This window comes from Calypte anna, chromosome 3 (assembly GCF_003957555.1).
Source record: "Calypte anna isolate BGI_N300 chromosome 3, bCalAnn1_v1.p, whole genome shotgun sequence".
Classification (NCBI taxonomy): domain Eukaryota; kingdom Metazoa; phylum Chordata; class Aves; order Apodiformes; family Trochilidae; genus Calypte; species Calypte anna.
The window spans coordinates 8,211,100-8,238,051 of record NC_044246.1 but is presented as its reverse complement, the minus strand read 5'-3'; the positions used below and the strand labels follow the sequence as shown (position 1 = coordinate 8,238,051).

Here is a 26,952-nt window from a genome sequence, read left to right as displayed (position 1 = left end):
AAGAAGCTAAATTATCAGCTTTCTATAAATTTAAACTGTCAAGGGCTGGGGGTTTTTTATTTGTTCGTGTATTTTGGGTTTTTCTTGTTTGGTTTTTTTTGTGTGTGTGTGTTAGTTTTTATTTGTCTGTTTTTGTTTGTTTGTTTGTTTTTTAAATATATAAATAATATCCCAGAATGAAAAATTGAAAGTTTCTTGTTAGAAAACATAAAAAATGGGACACTTCAGACTTTTAAAAAATTATAGCTGCAACAAATAGGCTTACCAAAAAGCCTGCCTCTTAGGCACTGAAAAAATGCTGAAGAAATTCTAATATTAGTTCCAGCCAGTGGTGTTCCTGACAAAAAGTAAGATATATTAAATTAGAAAGTCACCCTCACAGGAAGTAAAGGTATGTCTATGTATCATACTGTGACTGACAATCTATCAGCATGCAAATAAATGGCCCATAGGTACGAAAGCATTTTCAGCAATTATCAAAATAATTTAAAATGGAATAATAGGATCAAGAATCATTTGTTAACAGGGCTAAGAGTGCTCAAATACATGATGAGTGCTTCTTACACTGCCTCATGCATTTGGCAGAGCCTATTATAGGATGCTTCTGAGCTTCACAGTAAAGGTCAGGAATTGAGTTCATCATTTATAAAGCTGCTTTCTGCTCTTTGCAGTTGAAGAGTGAACCTTGATGTTAAAAATAAGCATGTAAGCCAGCAGGAGTTACTCTGTTTTCTGTGATCCCAGCCCCACAGACTTAGCAGTCCCCAAGGCTAGAGGATGTTGGCAGCTTTGAAGGCACAAAACCCAGTGTTCCTGCCATGCACTTTGCCATTTGCTTCCCACACAGCATCCATCCATTTTTGCCGTGGAGATGGGAGATCTCACTGGTGATGCTCTCAGTTCACTGATTTCCCCTGTTAGGAAAGATCACTGGGTATGTGCTACTTCTGTGTGCTGCTCCATGTAGCAAGGGTGCAGGAACACAGTAGGAAATGGACAGAGCTGTTGCAGTGGGTGCTGAGAAGTAAGAAGATGCTGGCTGTTGAGTTTGGTGCCTGAAGGAGGGATCAGAAATCTAGGACTCTTTAGAAATCCAGGTAGCTCATAGAATCATAGAATTGGCTGGGTTGGAGGGGACGTCAGAGATCATCAAGTCCAACCCTTGATCCACTACTGCTGCAGTTACCAGACCATGGCACTGAGTGCCACATCCAGTCTCTTTTTAAATATCTCCAGGGATGGAGAATCCACTACTTCCCTGGGCAGCCCATTCCAATGTCTGATCACCCTCTCTGTAAATAAATTCTTTCTAATGTCCAACCTAAACCTCCCCTGGCACAACTTGAGACCGTGCCCTCTTGTCTTGCTGAGAGTTGCCTGGGAAAAGAGACCGACCAGTTAACCCAGAAACCTCACCTCCCCGTACACACATTTTGTAGGATATTTTTTACTATTAGTCCTGGTAGAGCTAGAGTCTAGGAGCAGGCAGGTGGGATTGATGGGTATTTGATGTGTGTTTCACTGTTAGAATAATGAAATGTCACTGTTAGAATAATGAAATGTCTACAAAGGGTTTGAGTTGTTTCTGAGAACTTGGTTCCATTGTACCATATGGAAAACACCAAGCATTATGAGGTATTTGCAGGAGACAGTACAACCACCTCAGCCCTTTCTAAGGCATCCACCCTTTGAAGCATTTCAACAAAGTGATTTGAAAATAAAAATGCTGTTCTTAAAATACTATATATACATTTTTTTTTTTACAGTACCTTTTGTACTTTAGCAGCTATATATGTAGTTTTCAAACATCAGCAAGTTATATACATGTCAGGTATTTCAGAAAACCCATTTGGATCTCAATTTAGCCATCAATGCATGCAAATATTCCTTTCATGCATTAAATTGTCACAGTGCATGGGATTAGACATTCAAATCCACTGTGAAGTTTTTTTTAGCTTGAGTTCTGTGTATGTCATAGGCTTGTGGAAAATATTGAGGTATTGATTTACAATTAGGTCAAATTTTTCCTTTTTCTTCAGATTCTAATAACAGATTAGTATGTGCCTGATGGATTTTCATGGATATCAACACCTGATCTGATGCCAGAATTCCTTCCCATTAAAGCTTTTGTAACCAACTGTGAGATACTTCCAATGTGCAAATATTTTATGGACCTCTATAGACTTAATATTTTGTCAATGCTACCTCCTTGTAAGTTTTGGATTTATTGTGGGAGGAATGGCTTGTGTATCTTAAACAAAATAAGCATGTAGTAAAATGCCCAGTTGTTGCCTAAACTGCTTTATTTCTGGAACAGGAAATATTTTATGAATGGCACTGGGCCAAACCCACCAGTTAATGGTTTGTTTACATAAATTCCACCTTTTGATTTTCTTCCCACCCCTCTCTCATTTCATCACCTGATTTTTCTGATTCCTGTCAGCAGTAATGATTTCAAGTTGAGTCCTTGCTTCCATACTTTTCAGAGAAAAAATTCTGCAGTCTTCATTCTTTATTCACTTGTTTTCTTAGTAGTTTTGTGTCCCTACTATCTAAATTCAGAAGTGGGTGCTTTTAAACAATTTTATCAAGTCCTTCCTTCTATATAAAGGCATCTACTCACTAGAACAAATAAGAATTCTGCCTTGAAAGTAGAGGTGCAGTGGATCACACTCTTTGTTTTTGTGGCTGGGGTCAAATGCTGTTTTACAGAAATACTTAGCCATTGCATGTAACCTAAATCTTTTCAGAATGCTGATATATAGTTAAAAAAAATAGTGAAAACCAAAAAAACCTAGTTAAACTGGTCAGCATTTGTAGATGGCACATAGCACCTCTGCTTGTGCTATAGGTTGCTTGCTCTAGACTGAAAATATGGTTGTGTTACGAGTAACATCAGGTTATTCAAGCAGGGCTTAGGAGGCTAATTTTCTTTTTTTTGTTATGCTTACATGGAAGCTTCTGGCATGCATGATGGTCCAGACTCTGGACCATTTAAAGAACAGTAACTGAGTCTCTTGTTCCAGAAAATGTGGATAATTGATCATCATAGCAATTAATTCTTCTAGGACAGCTGCTAACAGTAAAGGAGAATGCAGCTTGTCTGCCTTTTTTTTTCTCTAGGTCTTAAAAATACATTTCTTCATGTTTAAAAAGAAAAATCAACAAAACAAAACCAGTGGAATTTACGTCTTTCTCCATGGTTTGGCCATAGCTCTTTTCTCCTTTGGGCAGCCAGGGAACACAACTTCAGCAAATAGTGGAATGCTGCTGAGCCACTGAACAGGTCCCATTCAGCAATGGTTGTCCTGAGCACTGCCAATCCAGCAAGAAAATCATGTATGCATGAGTTTGATGGTCTAATATGTTGCTTAATTTGTCTAATATGTTGTTTAATATGTGATACCGCCGAGCTTTTGGACATTGCTTATAAATTACCTCTGAAATGAGTGAAATGAGTTCTGTAAATTAATCTCCATTAGCAAAACTCTTCTCCTTTTATTCTGAGAGATAATGTGCCATGTTTAATCCGTCCAGTCTCCTCGTTTGCTTTGGATTTCATCTGATTTAACTACACTTTTTTTAAAGGTAGTTAAGCCTGTTATTTCTGATTGCATGTAAACTAATGATTGCATGTAAAATAGAAGTATATTTTAAAAAGCATCTGAAAGACTATACAGAGACAGCTATGGTAAAGTGAAGTTGTGTGTTAGGTAGAAGAAAACCTTATAGAACAGTTGATGAGCTGTGAGAAACATGCTATTCTAGCAGGTTACAGGAATACCATTTGTAGAGAAAAAATGAAACTGAGAATAAAGTGGACATCTAATCTTTTGAAAATGTCTTTCAGTAGAGCCAAGATAAATTGAGAACATGCTAATTGGAAAGTCCACACTGAGGGCCATCTACCTTTTAAGAAAGAGAAAGGGACTTGTGAGCTCTCAGTTACAGAGAATTGTATGAGGTTGTTGTACAATAAGTTATTTTTGAAGACAGAAGGTAGAATTAAAACTTTTTACTAGGAGAATTAAAAGCATTGCCAGGTGTAGTGTAACGAGGCAACCAGGTGCCACTAATTGCCAGGGAGTGAGCATGAGCTTGTGTCAAGCCCACCTGTGCCTGATTAGGGTGGGCCCCCACTGCGCATGAGCAGGATTAGGGGGCCAATAAAAGGTGAGGCCTGAGGCACAGGCTCAGCTCAGTCCTGGGCTAGCCAGCAGAGAGGCCAGTTGCTCTTGGAGCAACAGCACCGATCTGGGCTAGTCAACTCTGAGAGCCATAAGCTTAGAGCATTACTTGTGAGTCTCTGCTGGAGCACCTGGTTGGACTTTGAAGCGCTGTACCCGAAGAGAGGTTTGTCTTGCTACAGCCAGGTACTACTAGTTTAGAGGCTCAAAACTGCTTGAAGTTATCAGCTTTTTGATCAAAGTCATTGCATGTTTCTGGAAACTGTTTGGGTTATTTTGGAACACTAATTATTAATTCAGAGGTCAGAAAATAGGAAAAGCCTTCATCAAAGGGCATAAATTAGTTATTGTGGAATGAATAATGATTTCTTGTGGAAGAAGCAGAATTTTGTAGGGAAAGTGTGTCTTAATGTCAGTGATGTGAGTTTTGAAGGACTTTGATGTTGTAAATTAGGCTGTTTGAATTATTGGTATCTAGGATGAGATGTGCATCTAGATACTGACTTAATTCTCTGTGGTAATCTTAACTAGATTGTAAGAATGACCTATCTCCTCACATTGCTTTGGAAAATAATCCTACACATGCTTCCTGCTATGCACATGCTTATTTTTGAAAATGTAGTATTTTAATTTCTTTCAAGTTTTTTTTTTAACTGAATATTATTTTTATCTTTAAGTGAAATGTCACTGCTTAGTAACTGAAAAGTTTGAATTCCAATTTTATTTTTTTAAAGCAGAGCAGAAAGCAAAATAAAATATTAAAATAAGAGAGTGAAGGCAACAATTCAGTCTTATCTATATTACATATATTTTAAATCTAGTAATAATAACTCTTCTGAGAAGTGGCCCCCAATTTAAGCATTTTGTGTCAAATACTATTGGGCCCCTTGTGGTAAAAGGTGAGATAAAATCTATAATTCAGAGTGGAATGTTCTTCTGCACACCTCTGGAATCTGGCTATTCAGTCCACATAATCAAATTTAGACATCAGTATTTGCTTAGTCTCTGTGCACAGTTTATTACTGGAAAGCCAAGGTATAAACTGTCTGTACCACCTGTACTAAAAAATGGACTCCTGATGGAGGTGGATTTAGTGAGGGATGTAGAAGACTAGGAATAGGAAGACTAAATAAGATATAATATGTATGAGACAGCAGGTACAGATAAAGGCAATTATTTACTTTAAAAATTGAAATGTCATTTGTGGTTTAGCAAAATTTGCATGCTGTTTGTTATAATGAGCTATCCAAACAGTACATTTAATAAAAAAAAAAAAAAAAACCCACAAACACAACCAAACAAACAAAAAAAAAAAGAGAAAAAAGGAGACTGTACAGAACACAAGCAAGAATTCCTAGGTTTTGTATTAGCTACAACAAACATAAACAGACAGAATATTTAGCAGAAAGAAAAATGAAATATAGTACTTGTAATATTTGCAGTAGATGTCCTTGTCAGCTGAAACTTCTCAAATCAAGTTATCTGTCTGTAAAAAGGAGATTATAGCTTTGTGCCTTGGGTCTTGTAGAGATTTGCATCAGTATTGGAAACCATGTTGGAACTATCTTTCCTATTTGCGAAAGAAAAAGTTCTTTCCAACATAATTTAGAAAATAAAATATGCTATTCCCCTGTCATAACTACTGGCTTGGAAGAAAGATGCAGAAACAAAGGAATCCTAAATAAGAAAATCTGCCGTAATTCAGAAGTGCTTTTTTTTTTTTTTTTTCCACATGTCATTATTGTTTCCAGTAGTCAAATTTTCTCCTATGAATTAAGTACTGAAATTATTGTACTAACAGAAGGAATAGATTCATTTGATAGATCTGTGTACACAAAAAACCACTTAGATAACCTTTAGGGGATACTTGGGGCTGTTCATTAACAGTGTCAAGACTAACATTGAAGGGCACAAGTTGTCCTTTGATGACTATACATAACTGCAAAATAAGCCTATTTATTTATTCATTCATTCCTTTTTTTGCAAACCAGTTTCTTAGTATGGCAGACTAAGGGTATTTAGGTCCTTGAAAACTGGAAAGGATGTGGTGGTTGGAATTCAAGTACAGGAGGGAGTGTTCAGTATTGTATACATGCTATATTTTTCTCATATATTTGTCTGGCAGGTACTTAGGCTAATATACATTTATAGCACAACAAAAAGAGCCTGAATTTAAGCTCTTTTCATTATTCTGTGTTCAGTTTATATTCCTCTCACCTGCTTAAGTAACACCACAAAAAGAAAAACCCAGCAAACAGTGGAACAGGAACTTTGCACAAAGTAGATCCAAAATTTTATGGATTAGGACAGTAGTTATTTATATCAGCATATTTAAAAAGGAGTGTAGAAAATGAGGAGCAGTGGGTGCAAACCAGTCAGTTCTATTTCCTCAGTGCAGGCTCTGATTTAAATCAAAGTCAAACATTACTACTGAAAATGCTACCTTAAGAAAACAAACCCAGAAATGTACATTTAAAAAAAAGTGATACAATTAAGCAGTAAGACACCAGAAAATGTGTTAATGTGAGATAATATGTAGCTGAAAGACATTGTTACCTAAGAAGCATGCTACCTTTCAACAGCAAAACCTTAGAGACTCTTATTGTGGTTACTAAAATTACAACCTGCATAAAGAAAAAAGAATTAGCTACAGGAGGCAGCTTCAAGCAGTCTTTAGTTGAAGCATTTAAGATAGTATCTATGAATAGTAAAATCTTACATTTGTAAGAAGAAAATGAGTTATGAGAAGCAGAACTTTAAATGAGTGCTGTATAATATGAATATATATTCACCTGAATCACATGTGAAATCTAGAATGGTAGGTAACCAATATTTAAGAAAAAGATCTTTTTAGTTTTCCCTAGCAGGCTGATAACTGCAGTCAGCAAAAAAGATATTATATATATATATAGGCTGTAATGACAAATAGCATTGCTTCATGCTTTGTAGCACAAAAGGGGAAACTTGCAGATGCTTCTTTCAAGCTATTTAAAAGGAAGACTAACAAGCCTCTAAAAATCTCTTTTCTTTAAGGAAGACATAGGGTGAAATTTGATGGATTAAAACCAAATAGAAAGCTGAGATTAATAAAAAAAAGTGTGACAAAACCAAAAAAGCATTTATCTTATGATAAATGATTTAAAATAAACCCAAGAAACCTAATATGCTTAGAAGTCCTGCCTGAATTCAGCATTCTAAACACTGGCCCTTATGTGTATGATTCCTGTATCTTGCTTTGCTTTTACAAATATATAGTCACAGGATGCTTTATTTTCAAAGAAGTACTTCCAATTACTAGTCCATCACTCTAAAAATCAGTAAGTTATTAAGACTAAATTTTGCTTATTTGAAGGGACATGAACATTTTTAAATTACATTTATGTAATATTTTGAATACAGTCCTCTTGTTGTAAATGCACCAGTCAAAAAAACAAATAAAAAAGAGAGTGAGAAACTTGTAGTGTTGTCTAAGGCATCTCAGTATAATTTAGGGCTCATAAGTGGGAGTTGGAATGAAATCTCTTGGATTTTCATCACTGGCTTGTCTGTTCCCTCTTTATGGCAGCAAACTGGCCTCTTGGGTCACCACTCCCATAGCTGTAAGGTGAGATGTTCCCTCACCAGGGCCATACTGGAGGAGGTAGCGTTGCTGAAGTTCTTTCACATACTGCTGTACAAATTGTAAGTCAAATTATTTTCTGTAATTCTTTGCTTGGCAATTCCCAGTATTTAGCCTTAGATGGAATTTACCACCCGCTTTGGGCTGCGTTCCGGAGAAACCCAACTCCAAGAAGCCCCAGGCCTGGCACGCCGGGGGGGGCTGCAGCCTCCATCACCAGGCTTGAACAAACAAAGTAACAGAGTTCTGTTTAGGAACACTGTGGGCAGCAGGAATAGGGAGGTGATCATCCTTCTGTACTCGGCTCTGGTGAGGCCACATCTTGAGTACTGTGTTCAGTTCTGGGCACCTTACTATAGGAGGGACAGAGAAGTGCTGGAGTGTGTCCAGAGAAGGGCAAGAAAGCTCATGAAGGGCCTGGAGCACAAGTCCTGTGAGGAGCAGCTGAGGGAGCTGGGGATGTTTGGTCTGAAGAGGAGGCTGAGAGGAGACCTGGTTGCTCTCTGCAACTACCTCAAGAGAGGTTGGATCAAGGAGGGAAAAATCCTCTTCTCCTTAGTTAACTGTGGTATGACCAGAGGAAATGGATGGCAGCTGCACCAGGGGAAGTTCAGGCTGGATGTTAGGGAGTATTTTTCACTGAGAGGGGTTGGCAGGCATTGGAATGGCCCAGAAGAGTGGTGGAGTCAACATCCCTGGAGGGGATTTGGACCTGGTCCTTAAGGACATGGTTTAGTGGTTAGATTATGGTGTTGGACTGGATGATCTTGGAGGCCTCTTCCAACCTAAACATTCTGTTATTCTGTGATTATGTCTTTAGGAGATAAACTCATCTTTAAATGCTGTGTCTTCTGGGACAAACTGAGTATCATTGCCTGTCAAGGGTGATCAGGCATTGGAATGGGCTGCCCAGGGAGGTGGTGGATTCAAGAGACTGAATGTGGCACTCAGTGCCATGGTCTGGTAGTCACAGTGGTTGTGGATCAAGGGTTGGACTTGATGATCTCAGAGGTCCTTTCCAACCTGGCTGGTTCTGTGATTCTGTGATTGTTTCACTTGGTGAAAGGCTTTTTTGATCAGTGATCACTAATCTATCAGATCATTTGCCTTGTGCCAAATTCAAGTAATGAGGCTTTGGAGCAGGTGACCGTATCACTCAAAACTTAGGCAACAACAGGTCCTTCAAGTAGCACATCCCTCCGTGGCTCATTTTCCTTGTTCATTCCCACTGTATTTTTGCCTTGTTTTCACCAGAATCACCTAACCAGCATCTAACACTCCCTGTCCTGTGCTTCAGACACTCATCCCCTCTCAACTTCCCTGCACACAACATCTGCTGGGTGGTCCTCCTCATGGGTCTTAGGGACATGGTTTTAGTTAAAAGCAGTTGTCTAGGTTTCCTTGTGAAGTCATCAACTGTCCCTCAAACAAAAGAGTTTTTTCATGAGGGGAGGGGACATCATTACACTTCCAATGCCTCCAGTAAAGCAAAAGTGTCTCTACAAAGTGATGCTTCTTGTTTATAGATACTGAGAGCTGTAGTGTTGGTTGATGTGGAGCATGACTGTTTTGGTTTGCACTGCACAACAAGCTGCTTGATTGCACACATCCAGAATGTCCTCCTGAACAATATGAAGAGTTTGGACCTTGTTTCTGTACATTCATTTCACCTGTCAGGGGTAGCAAAAGTTGCATTTAAGGACAAAATACTGGGTAGTGAATTTCTCATGTTTGAAGTAAAATACCATTACAGATTCATTTCAGTTTTGTATGCGCACTGATCTTAGACTACAGAAATCATCTTTAAGTTTCTTAAGCAACCTTAAATCTCAATTTATTTGCTCTAAGCCTGAGCATATGCCATAGTTCAGAATAGTTTGAGACATATTTCAGTACTTTGATCAACCACTTCCTGAAATGGTGATGATTCATAAGATATAGAACATTTTTAGTGACCATACTGGAGTTTGGATTTTCCCATTGCAACTGGAAGAATGTGTTTATAATATTACCTTTGATTTCACAGTCAATAAACAGATGACTTTTAAGCATAGCACTGGAATGAAAAATATACCAGAAATTAAAGCTTAAAAGACAATGAGTCAAAACTGCCAAAATAGTAAGTTCAGTATCACTCCTTTTTTCACAGGCAATATCTCTTATATCTTCCAGAGAGTTTGCAGTATTTCCATCCCCATTGTATATAACTCACTGTCTGGAAACTGATACAGTAGTTACAGGAATTGTGATTTAACAAATATTTTCCTAATGGTATTTGCTATATCAAATTGCAAAAATTGTTAGCTTTGTGAGGCTTATCCATTTTCTTTACTAAATGGTAGGAGGAGAGATGACTCACCATCAATAGAGTGGTATGATATGAGCTAAGTAGAGCTAATACCACTATAGTTGTGGTGTTTATATTGCTTGAGAAGAATGTCTTTGAATTTAGTTTAGATTAAAGTGGTAGCAGCATGTTATTAAACATATACAGTGGAATAAAATTTTTCAGCTCAGTCTGATTCAGTTAACTATTGGCATGGTAACACTTAAAGTGAAAAGGGCAGATGGGATTGCCCTTCAGTCTCTTTATATTTTGTCTCGTGTCAAACTACCAATTGACTTTCCATGTCCAGACTGTCCTCTGGTTTTGTCAAAGAGGTGAGACCATTGTAGCATAATGAAACAACTGCATCTTAGTTTTCTTCAAGCCTTCTACATGTGCTTAGTTTAGAATTATTCATTAAGAGCCTTCTGACACTTTACATAGCAAATAATTTTTTTTACTGGGAAATGTTTTCACAGCTACACTGTTTTATCAGATTTGGTTTTGACGTTGTTATCTGGAAGTACTGAAATACTTCATTTTGATTTTGTTGTTTTATTATTATAGTTCTGTTAGAAGCTGTCTTATGAGTCACAAAATGAATTAAACATTTTGATAACATTAAAGGAAAATATTTTGGAATTTTTTATTTTGTGCAAAGGTTTGGTGTTTGGCATTGAGGTTCCACTTGAGAAGAAAATGAAGTTTGAGAGCCTCAGAATTTGCTGCAGGGTAGAGACTGGTGTCTAATGAGTTCTGTTGTGATTTGTGAAGCATCCTTTTGAGGATGCACTTTTGGCCAAGGAATCTCAGAGAACAACAAAGAACTCCGAGGCTATATTGAGCAACCACAGAATATGATCAACACAGAGAATCTTTATTATCCAGTTAAATTATGATATCAGAAATGCTGATTGTAGGGTCCTTAGCAGAGGCAGAGAAAATGCTGTTCCAATGTATTTGAATAGCAATTAGTATAAGATTTTAAATTACTGTTCTAAAATTACTGAATGATCTCCACAAAACCAAACTTTAGAGTATCTTTTGCCTCTAGATCTTCTGCTTTCTGTATCTTCTGCTACACTTGGCTTTGGTAATCATCACCCTTACTAAGATTAGAGCATAGCGGGTTTAGGCAGCACTAAAGGAATATATATATATTTGCTTTTTATGCAGCAAGAGTTACTTGTGGGTGCTTCATCTCAAGAACCTGTGCTCAGAGCTGTAATTTTCCTCTATTTTCTCAGCGCACACGTGTTCTTGTCTGATAAAGAAGTTGTCTATCTTTGTTAGCTCACTTGCTAAAAAGAAGAAAACACTAACTAGCAAGTAAGTCTCTCATCAGGCAAGCTCAATGGTGATTTTAAACATGTGATAAGGAAAAATTACTGAAATTTAAAGGGGGCATCTTGTTGGTATTTTTCCTTGAGTGACAGTTGTTTCTAGAAGCATAACTTGTGAGAGGAGTGTCATTACTATTATTTAGAGATATGGAAAACAAAGTTTTAAAGTTGAATCTCTCTATATTTTACAATATAACTTAAATTAAGAAACAGTTATAATAATTCATCAGCTATTAATAAACCAAATTAAAAATTCCTTTTCTATTAAAAAAATCAGTAGCATATACACATATTCCAACAGGAATTACTTAAAACCATGGAGTGTCTGTGTTTCAGAAATAGCAATGGTCAAAGACATACTCTTTGCAAAGTCAGTAAGAGAGCCAATGAATCTGAGATGAGTGATCTCCTGACTCTCCCTGGTTAGAACTGCTGCTGTGTTTTATGTGTGCTGCATGACAAACTGACTTGGCCATCTCTGATCTGAGAAGCATGTGTTAGCTATGATGTGCCTAGCAGAAAAGATCCTTCTTCCCTGAGATACTGGTCTCCTGGGAATGTATTGAAGATATTCTGGATCATTAGCTGTCAGGTTTCCCTGTGCCATCAAGCAAGGAAAGCCATGCTGTGCAAGCAGGGTCTGGCAGGCTGGGGGGTGAGCAAGCTGTCAAGAGACACGAAGGAAGTAAGTGGAGGCATTTGCTAGTTCAAAAACTTTACAGAGGAGGATGCGTAGCGTTGCAAACTGTTGCTTTGAATGTCACATCAGCCATGTTAGTGGGCTCCATTGAGTCTGTAGGAAGGATCAGTGATGCCAACCTGGCAGCAGCATGGCAGGTATGAGATAAAAAAGGAGGTGCTGTGGAAGCAGAAGCCTGTATTCCAGTCCATTGGACATTATCTGTTGAAAACTGTGCTTCTGGCAAATATCAATTGTCTATTGATATTTGACAGAAGCTTATTTCTATGCAAGGTCAAATAGAATCAATACAACAGAAAGAAGGACTAAAACTTAGTTTCTAAGTATAGACCTGCCTTGTGCACAGTGACGCAGAAATTAGAAGTGGATAATCTACTTAAGTCTTCTCTCCTAGGTGATCTGTATCCATCCTTTTTTGCATCAAAAGCTCCTCTTAGCAGGTGTATTACCACTGTTCTCTCTCCTCTGTACTTTGGAGAGTAGAGTGGCTCCATTCCCAGGCTGTCAAGATGTGGTAAGTGCCTTCTTCCTTCTGCCATCATCAGCCTATTTACTAGTCCAGGCACAAGTACCCTTTGCTGCTCTCCATCAATTTCCTATCTGCCAATAGGATACCAACAGAATTCTGTTCAGCACTGTTGCCAGGTTGAACAGGTTATGATTATTTCATAGAAAAATACTTTTTTATTATTATTATTTTGGGAAGTTTTTTGTCTTTGATTTCCTTTTTGCAATACAGGGCTGCCACCTTTATTTTTTTAATCTATTGATTAGTTCATTTCCACTTTTTTCAGTGTATCAAGAACATATTTTCCCCACACCTCTACTTGTCCCCTTCTTCCCAACCATGGGACAATGTTGCATTTAGATATTACAAGTCCTTAGCTGACTGACAAAATCTTTATTCTCTCCAGGGTCTCAACACAGGAGTCTGTTTCTCCTTTCATCTTTCACTAGTAAACAGCAGTTCTGGTACTGGATTCCTATTTGCTTTTTATTTCTTTGCAGATCCTACTTTAGTTTCCCCAAAGGAGGATATGCCATCCACTACTGAATCTTCAGTCATTCACTAAGGAAGAAATGGTGGCCACCAGCAATTTTACATGAAACGCATACATGTCTCAAATTATTATGTGGAGAGGCCAAAATACAAATAAATTGCAGAGTAGGAAGAAGAGGCAGAACTGGTTTGGATAGGTACATGAATGGTTGTGTATACATGTTCTCTTACAGAAGGGTATTTTACATCTTGCTACTATTTACTCTTTCTCTGGCAATGTAAACAGCAAAGATACAACAGGTGCTAAAAGTAGTATGCACGTCATTGCATACTCCTAGGCAACAGTCTGAACAACTCTGCATCCTGTGAAAAATGAAAAAAACCCAATAATCTACAGCTTCATTCTCACAAAGAGCTTCTACACTCATGAATCTAAGTTATGAAAACCCACCCTGTGTTCACAGCAAAACACCATCCCTTCTCAGCTGTTTTATCCAATTTAATAAAACATTGAAATATACAGTAAGATAACATGAAGAATAGAATCCAGACTCCAGGACAAATAGGGGGTTTTTTTGCACTAATGCCTACAAAAAGATCTTTTCAAAAAAGTTCTCTGTTCTCTAGCCCCCAAAATCCACAGCACACTATGGGAAACAATTAAATTTACTATAGAGATAAACGCTAACACCATGACCTACCAGAGGTTGCAGCATGGGCTAGTGGTCCACAACTGGTCAGAGTAGTGTCTTTTTTGTTATATTTCTATCTGATAATGGATGACTGAAAACTACCTTGTCTATACTTCCAAATACTCCTTGTGAGCCAGTGGATTAATGTACCAAGTGGTAGCTCTGGACATCAGGAATGTGAGGACAGGGACGGGAGAAGACAGGAGGGTTTTGCAGAGGTTGTTACTGTGTTTAGGCTCCAAGAGACATTCCTAAAACGGGGACATTAGTATTGGTTCTGTGGTCATTGCCAGAACCAACACTGATGGATAGTGAATACCTTGCTTCTAAGATGCATTTGGTTAATATGGTACCAAGATTTTTTTTAAAAGTGGGAAGGCTGCTTTTAAATTTCTATTAAAATGTCACAGCCAAAAAGCTGCAATTAATATCTCACAAATGCTCATGTGAATGTCTCTGGGGAAAGACAGCAGCAGATGAATGAACTTGGTAAGCTAAAATGTAGAGGGGTTGTATTTTCTCCGAGTTTTATTTCTTGTTTTTCTAAGTTTGCTGTGATGGGTGGGAGCATAACTTATATGATGGCTGGCATACATATCATGTGTATGAGCATATACCTTTATTCAATTTCCAGTGTTTGAAAGAAATACAGTAATTGTTATGGATGGTAGGATTAAGTTTATTTTAAACCCCAGAGCTGCTGTTTGCATATTAAAATGGTAGTTCATGTTTATCTAAACTTTTGATAAATCTCCATTGATGGATAAATCATTTTGGAGTATTTCAGTTGTAAGCACAACATACATTTCAATGAATCTTTTGGAATCATCTTCAAGAGCTAATAGATTTTTACTCTATTGTAACAGAGTGAACCAGCAGGTTAAGGGAGGTGGTTCTTCCCCTCTATTCTCTTCTCATGAAATCCTACCTGGAGTACTTGATCCAGTTCTGGGGCCTCCAACATAGGAACGACATGGAGTTGTTGGAGCAAGTCTAGAGGAGAGCCACAAAGATGATCAGAGGGCTGGAGCACTTCTCCTACAAAGACAGTCTGAGAGAGCTGGGGTTGTGCAGCCTGGAGAAGGTCTCCAGGATGACCTTATAGTGTCCTTTCAGTGCATGAAGGCAGCCCACAAGAAAGCTGGGGAGAGACTTTTTACAAGGATGTGTAGTGATAGGACCTGGGGTAATGGCTTTAACTTAAAGAGAGGGCAGATTTAGTTTAGGTATTAGAAAGAAATTCTTTAGTGTGAGGGTAGTGAGACACTAGAAGATGTTGCCCAAGTGAAGTTGTGGCTGCCCTGTCCCTGGAAGTGTTCAAGGCCAGGCTGGATGGGGCTTTGAGCAACCTGATCTAGTGGGAGGTGACCCTGCCCATGCAGGGGTGTTGGAGCTGGGTGATCTTTTAGGTCCCTTCCAGCCCAATCTATTCTATGGTTCTATGATAAAATGCCTGTGGTACATGTGTAAAGAACCACCATAAGAGGAACCATGATGTATGTTTCTTTGAGAACAACTCCAGCTATACTTGCTTCAGACAGTCATGCATTACAATTATTGAAATTTAGAATAAATGAATTCATAATCTCTGAATAGCAATGAAAGAACACAAATGAAAAAAAATGCTGAATTTGGTGGAAGTATTGAGTTGGAGCAAAGATCAGTTTTAGTCCTAAAACAGCTCATTCTATGCTGTATGATGTAAATTATTTTTATTATGCCAAGCAATTGAGCATAATAAAGTCTTGAAATAATCCCATATTTTGGTAAAAAAACTGAATGGGATTAGATTTTCAGTCAGACTAATGCTATGTAGTGCAGGTATTTATAATTTGAATAAATTAATTTCTTTTTCAAAATGCAACCCTGCAGCAGATCTTTGAAGTATAAACTCTGAGACATAGCAGTATTAAAATAATCATGGATCTGGAGGAAATAGCACAAAAACATCCAGCACAGCTTAATCAAAAATAGAAATTCATTTGAACTTTCTGTGGTCTACTGAATATTAAAACATTTCATATTTCAAATATAAAAAAAGAAGCCTTGAGCAAAGTTCTGATCATAATCAATGACATTTCTGGTGTAACACTTGTGTATTAGGATTAAGGATGAAAGCTTCTACTGAGTTTCAGCAAAATTTCTTGTATCTTATATTTTGTATTTATTGCCATTAGCTGATAAAATAGTTGGTCTGTGCTGGAGGCCATGAACAGTGGGACTAAAGCCCCAAAACCAAATTACTACTTTTTGGCCAAAGAAAGTACTTCTATTCTGTAATTCCTTGTTATCTTGCCATGAAATACATGTTTGTCATCTTTCTGTTACAGCCTGTGTCCCCCCCCCACTAGGTGGTGTCTCTAAAGATAAGTATTTTGTGCAACCTCCATGTTATAGAATATCTTTTCTTGAGATGAGGTTTTCTATTGGAGATGTTTCTGTTAGCAGAAGAGCAGCTGGGAGCAAATTCTTTCAGAATTTCTGCTTTCTTTATATTCAATCCTGCGTCTTTTATCAGGAGTTTCTGGAGAGCATCACATTATATGGTTGTACTTAGCATCACTAACCCTTTCTGAAGGATGTTATTTTAGTCAAGATAACTAAATTAAATAGCTCGGGTTATTCAGGAAAGCTGTGATGATCAAAAGGGGTTTTGGACATCAATTTACAGTGTGTTAAGCATAGAGAACAGTGGGAGCATGAGTCACTGTAAGAGTGTTTTGAAACAGCAACAGTGGAAAAACCCATTTTCAAAGCAGCTGTATAAATTAACTTATTGTATAAGAAACCTTTGTAAGGAAGGAAATATGCTGACATTGTTGCTGGGCAAATGTCACAACTTAAATCACTGTATCTTCACTCACTTTCTTCCTGGAGTCAAAATCACAAGTCAGTTCATATATAATTGATATATTTATTATTCTAACCCCTGAATTAGGACTTCAGGGCTCTCCCCTATGAAACTCCTCTGTGAATCTGAAGTGCCTCGCAAAAATTACATTGCTGCCTCACTTCCTTCCATTGCCATCTGTGTGTGGGTGTCTTTGGGGGGCAGTATTGCAAGAATTAGAAGAACAATTTCACAAGGAAAATATCATATTTCTTAGAGATATTGAAGTAGAAATATGAAAAAATAAAGAATTTCTTGAAGCAGCACTCTGGTGAAGGCTTTCAAAAAGTCGTTGAACTTGGAGGCTGTGTATTACACACTATTTTCAAACTGCTGATATAAAAATAAATGAGAAAGTAAAACTTCTTGTTGGGCAGAGATAAGCTCAGGCAGTTTTAACTGTTTTGCAAAGACTATCAAAGTGCAGCTTACAGGCACCTACTGATGCACCGTGAGAGAAAGAAAAGATTTCCCTAATAGTGAGATACAATTTTGTAACAACTAAGAGTGTAGAATCTGCAGCATGGGATAAAAATGCTATGGAGAGTTAAGGTTTCTTTGGGTAGTACCTTTACTATTTTGATGATTTTTTTTCACAAGCTCTGCTTTTTTTTTTTTTTCCAAGGCATTGTATTTGCAAAATCTGTATGTAGTATCTCCAGCTGGATACACTGTATTTAAAAGCATCTTTAAAAATTTCCAAAATTAAATTATGTGATTTTATATTTCAAACAGGTATAAACTGAGGTACTTGAGCCATATGCAAACTGTAAAATCAGATGACTTTAGAATTTATGCACAGACCCCTAGTATAGTTAAGAGGGCTATAAAATTATTTACAGTCGTTGCTTCTGTCTACAAACACTGCATTAAATAATGCTTTCTGTTCCCTTCTGGCTCCACCCTGAAACCATTCTGCTTGGCAGCCCTTTGACAGCTTGCCTGTCCATATGCCCTGGCATACTTATAGTGTCAGTATAGCCCAAGCATAAGCTCATTATTTTTATTTCAGAATAAGCTTATTATTTTTACTTCCTCATCTCTAGAGGAAGAAAGCCTTTCAAATGACCTAAGAAATGCTTTCATTTAGAAATTTCAGCCAGTGCTAAATTGCTGGAAAAAAGCTCCTTTTCAGTAATTGCATACAAACACATAAGATAAAAAATGCTATGCTTCTCTCATGCTTTCCCCTCAAGAGCCCTTCATCATGAAACTGTCAATGAATTTCTCTTAATTTGAAACTTGCTTGCTTGTTAATAGAGAAGACTTAGGAAGTGGTAAGTGAAATGTTGTGGTATTTCCTCAGCAATGAACTCCAAAAAATTGTCCTTGTCAATCTTTCTGCTTTTTATACCAAGTTGTTAGCAAGATACAGTGAAACATCTAGGAGACTTACAAAGAAAGCAAAATTAAATATTTATGGTAAATAGCAAATTTGTCCCTCAAAAATGTCAGTTTTCCTGAAGTAATCTTGGATAAATTGGACAGGCAACAATGATGTTGTTATTGCTCTTTCACATGTTACTGCAGGAACTGGAGGACAAACTTGGGGTAGGAGTCACATCTCCATTTCCTTCTCTGCTTTTCTTAGTTGAAGCTCCTCTTGCTTTCATCCACTGCTGGATGCTGCACCAGGATGCACTTGCCAATGCTGCTCAGTTTTCCATAGCTCATCCTTCACTGTGGTAGGGCAGGCATTCTAGGTGTTCAGCTCCCTGCATGAGTGCCCTACAGGGTGACAAATAATTTATTTTCTCTTGTTATCTCCAAAACTATTTAACAAAGTAGTGATACAGCTCCAGCAAAAGGAATTAAAAGAGGCTCAGACTAGAATATCAAAAGACTGAGGTGGTCACACTCAGATTCAGATGCCTGAAACAGCTTGTGTGGGAGCAGAAATTTGGACTAAGTTGCCTCATGCTTTAGAAAATATCATCAGCAGGCTGTAGAGACTTTTCTATATGGAGTTTCTCATTCTGTGTATAAAGAAGTTACAGCTTCACTGGGAGAGACAGAAAAGATTCTTCTTCAGGCTGGTGTCTACTACAGGATGGCAGTATAGAGCATACACCTGTGTTGGGAAGATCATGGACACAGCTATGCTTGGTGTTTAGAGTGTTCCTGTTCCCATGGAGATGGATCCAAAACTATTTACTGGATGGGATTTAGGTTGAGAGCCATCAAAAGAATGATAATGAGGGAACATGATGAGTTGCTGAATTATTGGCTTTTTCTCCCTCAGTAGTACTCAAATGTGTTTGCATGTATTTTAAGGGTGAAGAAAGGAACTGATTAGGTGAAGAAGAGTGAGTAATAGTGATGAGGAGAACTGGAAGTTACTTAGCTTCTAATCTTTTGCCATTATTTAAGATTTCTGATGGACAGGAAATCAAGGTTTCACTGTTGAGCCTCTCGGCTTCCTTGCTCATCTCATACTTTAGAAATTTTGCTTGGAATATTCATACAGTATTGAAATTTGTGGATTTTTTTGTTGTTGTTTGGTTTTTGGTTGGTTTTTTTGTTGGTTTTTGTTTGTTTTGTTTTTTCTTCCTGTTTTGAGATGAAGATATCTTATAAATGAAATTTCTTCAGGGTGACCTTATGATGTTCAAAATTCTATTATATGCCCTGTCTTTTCCCCCAGAAATACTTTTTTACATAGAATGATTTGTAAAGTTTGTTGCCAGAAGAGATTATTAAGTACTTTTTTCTTTATCCTTGTCACCTCAGCACTAATATTTTATTCTAGTGAAAGAGGATCACACGTCTTTAGAACATTTTGAAGAAAAGCATAAAATTTCCTTTAAAATACAAGGGCTGTTCTGGGTTTTCATATCATTTCATATCATTTAGTTTTTCCAAACTGCATTTCTCTTTTCTTACAAATGTTTAGTATGAGGCAATGTTCTTCAGCAAGATGCTGAACTCCAGCACATATTATAGCAGCCTTGGGATTCCAGGGGTCCCATCTGTGCTTACTGGTGAACTGCCAGCTATGCTCAGCCAGTGTCATCTCTCAAAGAGTCACTTGTGGCTGTTGAAGAGAACTAGGCAGAGGATGTCCTTTGAGAAGCTTTAGAGAGAAATGGTGCTGGAATGAAGCAGGAGTTCATTTTGCTGGAGAAAACAGGAGCCTCTGTGGATTGATGCTTCTAGGATAAAGAGTGGGCCATATACACAGCCATAATTAAGTACCCTTTTAGACCTTATGAACCAGATTTCTTTTCTGAAATTTGGTTATGAGACACAGTGTGACTGCAAACTTTATATTACTGGATTTTGTTGGTGAGCAATGTTGAGTGGTTTCATGTAGGTGTGGAAGTAGAAGAGATTTCTCACATCCTGTATGAGCTCTTTCCCAATATAAGAGTAGATGAATTTTCCTCTCTGAAACAGAATTTTAGTAATTTAACAATATCAAGCAACCTATTGTTCTTCACAGGGTTATGTTAGCCACAAGCATGGATCCAAGTTCTTTAGCTAGTGAAGGGTCTAGAACACAAGTTTTATGACAGTCTGGAGGAACTGGGGTTGTTTAGTCTGAAGAAAAGGAGGTTCAAGGGAGACATTGAGTTCTCTACAGCTACCTGAAAGGAGGTTGTTGTGAAGCGGGCATTGTTCTCTTCTCCTAAGCAGCAGGTGATACAACAAGAGGAAATTGTCTCAAGTTGTGTCCGAGAAGGTTTATTTTGAATATTAGGAAAAAATTCTTTACAGAAAGGGTTGTCAAACATTGGAACAGACTGCCCAAGGAAGTGGTTGGGTCATTATCTCTGGAGGTATTTTAAAATATGGGTAGGTGTGGTGCTTGGGGTCATGCTGGAGTTGGCAGTGCTAGATTAAGGGTTGAAATTGATCATCTTAAAGGTCTTTTTTCCAACCAAAATGATTTTGATTCAAGACCAGGTGATGGTAAAAGCACTGAAGTTTACCTATCTGACCAAGGAGCATCCTTGACAGAACTCCTGGATGATCTGCTGCTGCCTTTCAACAAGCAAGCAACAGGCCCAGCTTCCCAGCTTTCACAGAAAATGACAAAGATGACAATGGTTATGTTGTTCTTGGGAGTTCAGACAGCAAAATCTTCATGAAGATTGAGTAAATGAACTTTTAGCAGCCAAACCCTCTATGTGTCTTTCTGTGTCCCTGTCTTTCCTTCTCATCTCTAAATACTGAGGTCTACATGAAAGAAAAAAAAAAGATTTTAGTTACTAAATCAAGGTATTAGTAGTAAAAGAGAATTTTTTTAAAAGGTTGAACCTGTCTCCTTATGAAATAAGAAATCATTAAGTTTCTCATGATTTGTGATTCGGGTTAATAAACTATACCTTCTTGGGACTTAAATCTTCTTCAGCTAAATATGTTTTGGAATTTTTAAAAAGAGATCGTTTTGATTTTTATTTTGTATTTTGGAGCTATTATAATATCTTTTTGATTTCAGATCAAGGCTTGCATGGCTCATTGCATCTCTGCATAGCAAAAAATGGATCTGTGATTCCTTTGAAAAGTTCTGTAGTTCAAAATCAACACCTTTTTGGAATGCACTCTCAAAAACATATTAAGGCTTTTGTTCTTTAAAGCCAACCTTGCCACTGACCTGACCTTTATGACTTTGATTTGGAACTTTGGATTGCAGAGTTCAGAGAGCACACTTCCCATAAAAATATTTTTCTAAGGTTTTGTGATAGCTTCAACAACTGCTATTTTTGGACCATTTCATTTAAAATTAATCACTTATGAACTTTTCAGCAAATATATTTTACGTAATAACATGTTTGAGTCTTCTTTTTTTTATATAAGAATATAGATATTTTTGCTCCTTTCTTTGAATAAGTTGAATGTCTTTAATATTTTTGGATTTGAGTATAATCTTGTGAATTATATTGCCTTCATCTGGATAGGTGCTGGCATTTAAGGAATCTCACTGTTGACTCTCAGGCACTAAGTCTGACAAAAACACTTCTTAAATGTTTTCTGCTTGCTCTAGCTTTTATTTATTATTACAAATGATCACTTTGCATCGTCCAGTTTTATTTGCTCTACAAATTGGCATAACAATTGAGGCTTCTTTTGGGATTGCCAAATTCAGTTGGCAATTTAACTTCAGTCTTCTGAACCTTGGAAATGGAACAGCAATCTCGCCTTTTATAGCTGCCTTCTGGAAGTTAGGCAGGGAGACTTGGAGAACTTATTTTGAGAGTCTACTTTGAAAATATTATTATTAAAGTGTTGTTATCATCCATTACCAGTGACTGGCACATTAAAACTGAGTATATTTCTGGCAGAGGAAATATTTTCTATTTTGATCTGCTGAAATTTTCCTATTCAGGAGAGTCCAATACCAAGTTAGTGGCTTCCATAAAATTCATGCCATCTGACTAGCTTCTCTTTTTGATAGACTCATGGTGATAAAACAGATTCAGATTTGAAGGTTAAAGATGTTTTATCCTGTATTTTTTCTTGTTTACAAACAATTAAGTCTTTAAATCTTTCTTAATTCTAACTCTTGGAGCATGATATCTGTGTTTGTAAAGTGTGGTGTATGAAAAATGACATGAATTCACTGGTCACCAGATTTTCAAAGCTGGAACTCGGAAATACTGCAGTATTCTCAGAAGTGCTCAGAAACAGAAATACTGTTTTCATGCAAAACATTCGCCTGTTTTGTTGTCTTGCTCTTTTCCTGAGATAAGAAATTATAATAACGATTTTGCTTTTAGAAACACATTTGCATAAATAATAAACCTTAGAAAAGGGCACAGGAATAATTGAATTTAAATAGTTTTGATGATTAGACATTAAAAGTAGCAGCTTAAAAAACCACAGAGCAAGCTACACAATTAATTTTTTTAGGACTAGAGTTGTCCTCCCAAAGGAATATGAACTGATGAATTTCTCTCTTGTGAGACAAATTATCTCAACTTTGTTTTACCTGAACAGACTTCACACTAGGAGGAGAATGTTCATCTGGGCTTTTGTCCTTGAAGTAATGCAGCTGAAATCATCCAAGTGTTCCAATGTGGCACCAAGCTTTAACCTCTGTTCAGGCTTTTGAGTATCAGGGAAATGACTTCGGTGTAAAATGTGAATAGAGCAGTAATGATCCTTCAGAATCAGATGATGCCATTGTCAAGAAATCCCATTTCCAATATTATTTATAGTAATTCAGAAGACAGGGTAACGTGGAGGTGAAATTCCTGATGTGTAGACTGTGTATGGAAATGTGATGCCAGGAGCTGAGAACTGAGGAATATGGTGTGTCCCTGTGGGAAAGTTTTCAAAAGAAGTAAAGAGGGAAGAAGTATTTTAAGATATAAAAAATGCATTGAAATAGAATATTTTGAAGTTTGAATATCTGTCTGAAACATTTTTTGCACATCCAAGAGGATGCAAAAGTAAAAGGTATTGTTTAAAAAATAATTCCATGTAAATGCAATAAGAAATAATGCTACTGGAGTTTAATATCTATCAAAATGTAGACATGTAACATAGTAATGAAAATCTCTGCTTTGGACATGACTGTAAAATCTCCACAGATTTCATTGCTCTCTAATCAAGTTATAATGCATACCATGAAAATTTATTTTATAATCAACAAGGCTTTGTATATGATAAAGCTCCGCATTAAGCATAATAAAGTAAAAGCTACAAAATTACATTCTTTCTCCTTTCAAATGCTTTTTAAAGCATCATGTTCATTGCCTTCAGAAGAGCAAAGGAAACTGTGCACTGCAGGATGTACAGGAAGAAATCTAAACAAGGGAAATATCTTCCACATTCTAATATTCATTGTCCATTCATGAGATCTTTTTTTTGTTTGTTTGTTTAGTTTATAATTGTGTAGGTTGTATATATTTTTATTATCTTTTAAAACTTACTTTTTTTGAAATAATTATGTTATGCCTTCTGGGAAAGGGATGAGCAATTTAAATATTGCTTTTAAAAAGAAGTATTATGTGACATGTTTCTCCTTTACATCACTTGTCTGAACCAGGGCACGATGCAGCCATCATAAAACTTGGAGAACACACACATTATCTCCCCTCAGTGTTTCAGTATATTTCCCCCTGAAGGCAATTTGGTTATTTAAAGATGCTTAAAACATGACTGTGTTTGCCTTTTTGTCTGCACAACAGCTTCCTGATTGATTTTGTAAGACATGCTCACAGCAAATTGTAGCTTTCAGGATGAAAACCAAGTCTGCCTTCAGCTGGTGACTTGGCACATCAAGTGCAAAGTGTCATAGGAAGTGCGTGGCCAAGAGGAGCAGAAGGGTTTGGGAAATAGGAGGTGGAGCTGGAAGGATACACAGTGGATAAGAGAGCAGGGAAGTTGGTGTTGAAGGTGTTGAGGCAAGCAATAACATGGGACCTTAAAATAAGGACAGTAAATTAACGAGGCAGAAATGAATAGGCAGTAAAATGAAGGGATACAGAAGAAGAGAGGCTGGAGAAGGAAGGGGCTTTAGAAACAGGGGGAAAAATGAATTCTGTCAAGAACTTAGTTAGGAGGCAGGGTTTGAAACATTGGTAGTATAGATTGAGGTAACTGGCTATGCCTTTCCTAGGGTTGAAGATGTTAAAATCAGATGGCAAAGTTGAACACAAACTGCAGCTATTCAGAGGAGCTCACAGGGCAGGTATCAAAGTCCCAAGGAGGTTTCTCAGCCTCCAGCATAACCTACAGCATGTACTCCATATATTGTACAGTCACAATGTGTGTTGAATTGGAATTTTTATTTGAAAACTGATTTGGAAGGTTGGGAAAACTTAGCATTAATAGAGTGTTTGTTTTTCTGTATAAATTCTGCATTAATGTCATTTTTTTAAATGCAGGCTATTATAATAACCTTAATGCACTTTTATTACATTTTATGACTCTTGGCCTAGAGAAAGGAGTGGTATGTTTCTTTGCAAAAAAAAAAAAAAAAGAAAAGAAAAAAACAAACTAAAAAAAAAAACCTAAAAAACTCCCCAAATACCTAAAAAAAAAAATTAAGTAGAGTGGTCCACATTTTTCTAGACAATCGCCAGAAAATGTAATGCTGTCCTTCGTGGCAGTAATTGGCCCAGGAAATTAAAGAATACTAAAAGCAAACTTACTAATCTAAAAATGCCTGTTGTTTTGTTCCTAGGTTCAGACATTGTCCAATGGTTAACGAAGAACTTATCTATAGAAGACCCAGGTAATTTCTCTTTTTTTCATGTCTGAAAATTCTAGTTTGTCTTTTCACATGACTGGACCTGACTGTCTTCTGTTGCAGCGTGAGTGGTCAGGCTACATTTGACAGTATAATTTAAATAGTGAAGCTGACAGCATCAAACTTTTTCTATCATTACCATGATTCTGGTTATCAGTTTTATTGGAGCAGGTATTGGGAAAGAGGATGATAGAAAAAAAGAAAAATGATAGCTGCTTTAATCAGTAGAAAATTAGTTTTAAGTTCTACTCCATAAGGAATTTGCTCAATGTTGTGCTAGCTAGTTTGTTAAACATTTGCTGTTTTCTTAACAGAATTTTTCAATATATATATATAAATACAATTAATAAAATATGCTCTTGTACTGTTACCAAGAACTGCATCCCTATTTTTATGTTTGGGCACTGTTAAAAAATCATAAATGGAAACTGGACTGTAAATCAGTGTGGTGAGAAAGAACAGTTCATGGGTTGATCATCTGGGCTGGAATGCAGAAGTTAAGCTTTCCTCTGGAGCTCTGCCACAGGTTTCTTCTGTGGTCAGCAGCAAATGCAATTTGGGGAGTATCTGCTCTTTATTTTTCTGATTTACAGGAATCTTGCTAAATGATCCAAAATTTTCTGTAAGGGATGATTTCTAGTAGAAAATGCTGAATTGCAGAAATGAAATATCCTATGGAAGGTTCTGTTATCTTTTTGTTCTTTGAAGCATGATAAAAAAAACTTATTTTTCATCTGTCTGTTTTAGCCTTTTAAAACACTGTGGTTTTCTGTGGAATTCCACCAGGAAGTAAAAGCACTATATTTAAAATTGGGACTTGAATAATGAGCAGCTATTATAAAAACATAATTAGATATTTGGAAGTAGCCAATTCACAACTTATCAATATGTTACAGGAAAGATTTCACTAATTACTTCCAACTTTATGTAACTTTACATAGTGTCATATGTTTGTTTTCTGAAGATAAACTGGGGGTTGCAGGAGACCTGTGTGTGACATTGTGTTTCTCAGTTTTCAGCTATAAAACACTCACCTATCTATATATATCTAAGGCTTTGAGAGATTGCCATTCTGTGTTTATTTGATATGGAAATCTTAGCCATTATTTGTCAAAGCAGAACTGCAGTATTGGGATAGGCTGGCATTCATTATCTGGCAGTTGCAAAATTTGGAATAGAAGAAACCTTAAACTAAGTGGAAAACATGATTCCTTGTGTTGACATCCAATTAAAATTAAATAAACACATAAACTACTAACATACGTAAGTAGACCACAGTAATTTAATTTAAATTGGGTTTTATTCTCTCAGATTGCATGAGTGGAAAAGACTATCCACAATGAGAAAAACATCATATGCATGTCAGTTTTAGTCCCAAGTCAGCTATCTGGAGCTGGCTGGGTACAAATTTTCAGAATCAAATCATCCTAAATGCTGCTTCTGTGCTCACAATTGTCAGACAGCAGTGAACCTGACACATGGTGAGCAAGAGCTACTCACATGACAAAGTGTGTGACCTTTTTATTCTAGTTTTAGACAAGGCAATCTGGAATTTCCTGTGGTAAAGCCCTAAATTTCTGTGAACTGTTGACTCCTTTATTTGGATTCCCTGTATCTTCTGTCCACTTTTCACTGATGTCTGTCTTTTAAAAATCCCCTGTAAGGTCCTCTTACAAAGCTTTTTTGAAGCTATGCAGTTTTGTGATGCAGAGATAAGTAATACTTGTGTTTGCACTGAAAGTTATAATTTACACCTGATTCTGATACCAGCAATGTACCTGTTAGAGCAACATAAAGTAGACCTTGGTTCACATATTTTAAGAGTATATTCTACTCTCAGAAAAGATTAAGGACTATTTGCCCACCTCATCTATCAGTGTCATGCATAACTCTTATGAGTGAAGCATCCAAGTTGTGATTTAAGGAGTGAGTTGACAAATTCACAGAATCATAGAACAGCCCAGGCTAGAAGGGACCTCAAACATCATCTGATCC

General features: G+C 37.0%; 1 protein-coding gene across 5 annotated transcripts in view; it reads left to right on the top strand.

Annotated features, from left to right (window-relative positions):
- The window catches only part of RGS7 (regulator of G protein signaling 7), a 212,212-nt gene that overhangs the window by 92,500 nt on the left and 92,760 nt on the right, over positions 1 to 26,952 (top strand). For all 5 annotated transcript variants that reach the window (XM_008493995.2, XM_030447138.1, XM_030447141.1 and 2 more), the window contains exon 3: positions 24,892 to 24,942. In XM_008493995.2, the coding sequence (XP_008492217.1) occupies positions 24,892 to 24,942 (51 nt within the window). The remainder of the gene's footprint in view (positions 1 to 24,891; positions 24,943 to 26,952) is intronic.